The following is a 7,590-nucleotide window of genomic DNA, read 5'->3' as shown; positions in this document are numbered from 1 at the left end:
ACGAAAATAAATTCACATTAAATTTATCAAGGAATTTTAACTGCAAACAAAGCACTGCATCTTTTTTATAAGGGTGTAGACTGCAAAGCCTCAATTAAATTTCTTTATGTATATGACTCTCACAATCTAGCGGAATCAGTCGCTAAAAATTTAGCGGCAGCGTCTACAAATGTAGCAGTAGTCGCTACAAATCCAACAAGAATCGCTACAAATGTAGCATTATCTGCTTCAAATGTAGCAATATCAGCTACAAATGCAACAATAATCGCTACAAATGTAGCAGTAGTCGCTACAAATGCAACAATAATCGCTGCAAATGTAGCAGTATCCGCTACAAATGTAGCATTATCCGCTACAAATGTAGCAGTAGTAGCTATAAATGCAACAATAATCGCTGCAAATGTAGCAGTATCAGCTACAAATGTAGGAGTATCCGCTACAATTGCAGCTGTAGCCACTCTACAAATGCAACAATAATCGCTGCAAATGTAGCAGTATCAGCTACAAATGTAGCAGCATCCGCTACAAATGAACCCGTAGCCACTACAAATGCAACAATAATCACTATAAATGTAGCAGTATCCGCTACAAATGTAGCATTATCTGCTAAAAATGCAGCAGCATCGGCTACAAAATGTAGCAGTAGCCGCTACAAATGAAAGAATAATCGCTGCAAATGTAGCAGCATCAGCTACAAATGTAGCAGTATCCGCTACAAACGCAGCAGTAACCGCTAGAAACGCAGCAATTGCTGCTACATTGTCTTTATATTTCCTGTTCAATGACGCAATCGCATTTATTAGCGGCGTTCCGGCATTTCAGGAGCGAATAGGAATTGCACACACCAGCGAGCTGCTCAAGGCCTGTTAAGCCTCTTACAGTTAAATGCGCCAAATACAAGCTTTCGCGTATTTCACAAAGCCCAAGTTTTTTGGCAAAGGGTATTTCCATGCTGTTCATCACCATTAACAATTATATTCTTTTTCTGCTTATATATATAAATATATTTATTCATTTGTTGTATTTTTGTCTTTAAGTGTATATAATTTTTTTTTATTCCCCTACAAAATATTACAATGCTGGTTGATGTGAATCTTTTCCCTATATTAATCTATTCTCTCTCTCTCTCTCTCTCTCTCTCTCTCTCTCTCTCTCTCTCTCTCTCTCTCTCTCTCTCTCTCTCTGTGGAAAATTCCAGGAGAAAGAGAAATTCTCGAAAACAATGACAGTATAAAATAGATATCTGAAATCTCTCTCTCTCTCTCTCTCTCTCTCTCTCTCTCTCTCTCTCTGTGTGAAAATTCCAGAAGAAAGAGAAAGAGAAATTCTCGAATACAATGACAATGACAGTGTAAAATATCTGAATCTCTCTCTCTCTCTCTCTCTCTCTCTCTCTCTCTCTCTCTCTCTCTCTCTCTCTCTCCGAAGGGAATAAACAAATCTCGCTCACCGCTGTCAAGAAATTCAAAACAAAAAAAATTAAAAACAAAAACAGCAAAAGACCTATTTGTTTTCTTTTCCCAAAAAGAAAAAATCGCAAGACAAACAGTCTTTTCTTGAATTCCTACGACTTGCGAAGTTTTAATCACGCTCGTGCAACTTTTTTTTTTTTTTCTTCTTCCTTCCTCCATCTTTCTTCCTCTTTACAAACTTTCCGTCAAAGTCTGAGCATTAAGGCACACAAAACAGCTTTCATGCAATCCTCGACAATAGGGCTTTTGAGACGTCAAGTTTTAATTGCAGACTGCTACTACCTAGTATAGAGTCAATAATAATAATAATAATAATAATAATAATAATAATAATAATAATAATAATAATAATAATAATAATAATACGTAAATTATTCCTCAACGTTTCGGTAGTTCTCACTCTTCCATTATCAAGAGGCAAATAACGCCATCATATTCGCTTTTTGTAAATGGTGGAGAAAGAAGTACCGAAACTTATGGAATAAGTGAACTTTGGACAGGTGCTATGTAATTTACCCGAAGCTATGAAAAAACTTGTTCAAGATATTGATAAACTACAATAATATAATAATGATTTGTTTTTGTAGTTGTATATTGTTGCTCTTTCCTCATTAAAAACAACGTGAAAAAGAGAACCGAGAAGAGCAAATATTAGGTGGAAATTTACAAAGGCGCCCCCCTAAAAGGGTCAGGCAACAAGAAACCAATTTGCTCTTGCAAATGGGACAACAGAGTTGCAATTAGCATGGCAAATTCAAGTTGCAAAAAAAAAAAATAATTTCTTCACCTCATGTGGGAAAACATTACATTTACCACAAAAAGAAATTAAAAGGAAAATACTTTCAGGTATAAGACAGGTATAGTCCTGACTAACACCTTTCCACTTTTTCAATGAGATGGACTGGACACACCTTCTTACAATGATGCTAATACTGAAAGGCAATGCACTTTAATACCTTTGTATGATGAAACAATGAAATAATGGGTATAAAACCTAGCTAGTTTCGTCTTTATATCACAGTGACGAAGGTGTGTGAGTTCTAAAGAGGAAACGGGTCAGGACCTACATACCAAAGTGTTTCATTTTTCCTATGGTGTGTATGTATGTATGTGTATATGTATATGTATATCTGTATATATATACATGTATACATATATACACACATAAATATACATATATATATATGTGTGTATATATATATAGACAGATAGATAATGGCATACGCACGCAATACGCAGTATTCACAGCCATCTCCTTCCTACTTACGCAAAACCCCATTCTCCCATCCACGTCATTTCCACCTACAAAATCCCTCTTTGCCCTCCCCCCCACGCCTCCATTTACGCCCCCACCTTCCCCCTTCCCCTCCCCTCCCCGCCTATGCGTATGTATATACCGCGAGTTCTTTTATATCCTCTACATCCCTTTAAAAAATGAATCAAAGAATATCTCTACAGCGGCGGCGGCTGCATTGCGAAGCGCGGGCGTCAAGGAAACTCTCGCTCCTATTGAGGTGGGAGGCCCTATTCAGGCCTCTTTTTCTCTCTTTTTTTGGGGGGTCATTTTTGGGATTTTTTTTTGTAATCTCTATTCACCTGTAACCTTTCTCTCTCTCTCTCCTCTCTCTCTCTCTCTCTCTCTCTCTCTCTCTCTCTCTCTCTCTCTCTCTCTCTTGTGCTGCTCCGTCATGTTTCTATGCTCTAGCCCTACCTGGCAACGACCCTGCCTCCTCCTCCTCCCCCTCCTCCCTTCCCCGAAAAAGCAAACCCAACCCCCCTTGCCACCTCATTCTCAATCCTTCTTTGATACCTAACACCCACCCCCTCCCCTCCCACATCTCGGCCCCCTCCCATTTCCCCACATCGTCTCAACTTCTGCACGTTCCTTTTCACGGACCTGCGATACCTTCATCCACCCTCTCTCTCTCTCTCTCTCTCTCTCTCTCTCTCTCTCTCTCTCTCTCTCTCTCTCTCTCTCTCTCTCATTTTAGAAGCTGAACTTTGCTGCTCGGCATTCTATATAAACTCTCTCTCTCTCTCTCTCTCTCTCTCTCTCTCTCTCTCTCTCTCTCTCTCTCTTTCTTCCTGACTTGTGCAGATTTTACAGGTGTTTTTACCGTGCGCGCGCGCGCGTGTGCGTGTACATTTATATATATATATATATATATATATATATATATATATATATATATATATATATATATATATATATATACACATACATATCTCTCTCTCTTCCTTTTGTCCTGACTTGTGCAGATTTTACATATATATACATTTTATATATATATATATATATATATATATATATATATATATATATATATATATATATATATATATATATGTATAGTATATATTAAAAATTTGTATAATGTGTGTGGAGTGTATGTTAAAAATCTGTGGTTGTAGAAAGTTAGAAAAATAAGTTTTGAAATTTTACGCTGAAAGCAATCACCGGCGATATATACCACGTATATTTAATAAGATGTCCAGATGGACAGCGTAAATATCTGAGTTTATTTGCAAAATTAATTAATAAAATGTCATGAAATATTCAGTTTTCAGACATTCAATTTTTAGAAGAATTTCATATACCCTATAAATACACTTAAAAATAACCAATGTCAGTCGTTTAATTATTAAAGAACAAGGCCATCATCGAATCTCGTTGTTTTCAATCGAAAAAAAAAATCTTGCAAAAAAAAATACAGGAAATAATTAAATAAGGCATTACATGTTTACCACCCTTGTACTGGCATAGCTAATGTGACATGTGTACTCACTGTACGGTAGAAATTACAAAACTGTTACACATATTACACAAATTCACGTTTTTCTGTCACAATAAAATAATTCGGTACTATCGAATGACTGCAATCAACATTATAAGCTAACTCTATCATACGATTTTTAACTTTTATAACCAAAATAAACCCATAATTGCATAGCCCTCCCAGCAACCCACGAAACAAACAATTCAAGCATAACTTTTCAAACTTCACAATTATATTTAGTCATTTAGTTTCAAAAGCAGAAGAGCAGCAAGTTAATAACAAAAATAAACAAACAGGTGAAGTAAATTCTCACCTGAATATGTATGAGAAAAGTTGCAACGTTAGGAAGGAATTCTATTACAGGCAAACCATTCAAGGGAACCCGACCATATAAGCGCTCACCGCCCTTATCTCTCTCTCTCTCTCTCTCTCTCTCTCTCTCTCTCTCTCTCTCTCTCTCTCTCATATATATATATATATATATATATATATATATATATATATATATATATATATATATATATATATACACGTTCATTCTGGCATCTCTCTATACGTACTGATATCTCTCTTTCCCTCTAAACTACTACAAGATTTCTCTCTCTCTCTCTCTCTCTCTCTCTCTCTCTCTCTCTCTCTCTCTCTCTCTCTCTCTCATACCTACCATAAACGTTGATTTCAGCAAAGACGTCTCAAAAACTTTAAAAGAAAACCAAAATAAAGGAGGAGTCTCTCTCCCAAAGAGAAAAGACCTGATTTAAAAAAAAATGAGAAGCAACAAAAGATTGCATCTCATTTTTTTTCTTTCTAATACAAAGGTGGGTTCTCAAAGGTATTCCTATACAATACCATATCAGCAGCCACACAAGACAGCAAAGACAGAACCAACATTTCAAAAAACTTTCAGGAGTTTCCGAAGAGAAGAGAAAGAGGAGGAGAAGAAGGAGGAGGAGGAATAAAGGAGGAGAAAGGAACAAACAAAGAGAAAGACCTGATTTTAAAAAAAAATGAGAAGCAACAAAAGATTGAAAACATCCTTTTTTTCATTTTTTTCTTTTAGAGGGAAATTGAACAAAAGACAAGAGAGAGAGGGGTTCTCAAAGAGTATTCCTATACAATGGATCCATGTTAAGAGTAAAATTCTCATTCACACACAACTAATACAGAAAGAGACAGAACAAGACTGAGAACAATGTGTGAGAGTGTGTTAAAGTAAATTTGAATACTGACTTGATTTTAAAATTGCCAGTTAGAGGAAATTGAACACAATGAGAGAGAGAGAGAGAGAGAGAGAGAGAGAGAGAGAGAGAGAGAGAGAGAGAGAGAGAGAGAGATGGATGTTAAGGTAAAATTTGAATACTGACTTGATTTTAAAATTCACCAGTTAGAGAGAAAAATTGAACAATAATGAGAGAGAAAAGAGAAAAAAGAGAGAGAGAGAGAGAGAGAGAGAGAGAGAGTTGAACAATAAGAGAGAGAGAGAGAGAGAGAGAGAGAGAGAGAGAGAGAGAGAGAGAGAGAGATGTTAAGAGTAAAATTTGAATACTGACTTGATTTTAAAATTCACCAGTTAGAGGAAATTGAACAATAATGAGAGAGAGAGAGAGAGAGAGAGAGAGAGAGAGAGAGAGAGAGAGAGAGAGAGAGAGAATGTTAAGAGTAAAATTTGAATACTGACTTGATTTTAAAATTCACCAGTTAGAGGAAATTGAACAATAATGAGAGAGAGAGAGAGAGAGAGAGAGAGAGAGAGAGAGAGAGAGAGAGAGAGAGAGAGAGAGACTTTTAAACCATCCGATAAAAGGAAAATAAATAAAGACTAATGGAAACGCAGTTGGTTTTAAAATTCACCAATTGAAGACAATGGTACCCAATAATGTAAAGAGGCAAACAATAATTGAGAGAGAGAGAGAGAAATGTTTTTTCCATAAATACGTCAGAGTGTAAACAGATTGAGAGAGAGAGAGAGAGAGAGAGAGAGAGAGAGAGAGAGAGAGAGAGAAGAGAGAATTTTTTTCCATAAATAAATCAGAGCGTAAAAAATTAAGAGAGAGAGAGAGAGAGAGAGAGAGAGAGAGAGAGAGAGAGAGAGAGAGAGGAGGGGGATTTTTCCATAAATACGTCAGTGGAGACAAATCAGGAGAGAGGAGAGAGAGAGAGAGAGAGAGAGAGAGAGAGAGAGAGAGAGAGAGAGAGAGAGAGAGGTTTTTTACCATGAATGCGTCAGAGTGGAAACAAATTAAGCTCAATATGTTAACATAAGACTGTTTATCCGTGTAACAAATGTAGGGTTCAACGATGCATTTTTACCCTCACAGCACCATCTAAGATATAAGCATTACCATTAATTACATTCTCATTACAAAAACCACAAAAAACAGCTTTACTTTAATATACTGAAAATTTATCATTATGCATAAACATTCTAACATCCGACAGATCTGAAGTTTTTTTCCTATGCAAACGATTATTCTATAAATCTGGGTGAGCTCTTGACAAGGAGGGAGAAAAGGGGGGGAGGGGAGGGGGGCTATGTTCCAGTGAGAACCCCAATAAAATATGGGGAAAAAATAGACAATAAAAAGGAAATCAAACTAGCCGGAATAAATGTTAAAAAATAACACATAAGTTATCCAAAATATACAAAAAAGAAAAACAAAAGATATGAAAAGAAAAAGATCGACCATTCCCTTCCGGGGCCTCTCCCTCTCCCTCTCCCTTTCTCCCTCTCCCTCCCTTCCAAGCGACCAACCACCCAACCAAACCCCTGTTTCTAATTCATTTGGAAACCACCTTAATCCCGATAAGTGGGAGTGAGAAAACGCAGGAGAGACAAAAGAAAACACGAAATCTTTCTGTACAATAAACATTTATGAATGCTCTCTCTCTCTCTCTCTCTCTCTCTCTCTCTCTCTCTCTCTCCTTTTCTTCTCTAATCGTCCCCTTCTTCTTCTCCACATTTTTCCCATAAGAACAAGTCTCGTGTTAAATGGAAGAAAATCATAAACAATAAATATGACTTCCACCTCACTACACTAACTCTCTCTCTCTCTCTCTCTCTCTCTCAGGTCCCCCGAGACCTCCTGGAGGAGGGAGGGGGGAGGGGGAGGGGGAGGGAGTAGGAGAGGGGCGTCTCTCATTTTGAAATGTAATCCAAAGCACATCCCCGACCTCTTTAAAAGAGGAGAAGAAAAGAGGGGGAAAATGCCTCTAAAGAACCTGGTCCTCTTTAATTCATCTCCGGCACAGACTTCTGGGTTGGGGAATCACCCTCTCCCCAAGGCCCTACCCCCACCTCTCCCCTATCTTCTCTGACCCCTCCCCCTCCTCCCAAAGTTTCG

General features: G+C 37.4%; 2 protein-coding genes across 23 annotated transcripts in view; one reads left to right on the top strand and one right to left on the bottom strand.

The window, feature by feature from the left end:
- The window catches only part of mub (poly(rC)-binding protein mub), an 835,667-nt gene that overhangs the window by 644,595 nt on the left and 183,482 nt on the right, over window positions 1-7,590 (bottom strand). The window lies entirely within an intron of this gene.
- Window positions 1-7,590, top strand: part of LOC136850476 (octapeptide-repeat protein T2-like) — a gene marked incomplete at its 5' end in the record, with an annotated part of 109,277 nt that overhangs the window by 44,650 nt on the left and 57,037 nt on the right. The window contains 2 exons of the mRNA XM_067124049.1: window positions 5,722-5,773; window positions 5,845-5,901. Coding sequence (XP_066980150.1) covers window positions 5,722-5,773; window positions 5,845-5,901 — 109 coding nt within the window. The remainder of the gene's footprint in view (window positions 1-5,721; window positions 5,774-5,844; window positions 5,902-7,590) is intronic.

This window comes from Macrobrachium rosenbergii, chromosome 22, assembly GCF_040412425.1.
Source record: "Macrobrachium rosenbergii isolate ZJJX-2024 chromosome 22, ASM4041242v1, whole genome shotgun sequence".
NCBI classification, from domain to species: Eukaryota; Metazoa; Arthropoda; class Malacostraca; order Decapoda; family Palaemonidae; genus Macrobrachium; species Macrobrachium rosenbergii.
The sequence above is the reverse complement of the archived record's forward strand: the minus strand, read 5'-3'. Positions and strand labels throughout refer to the sequence as shown.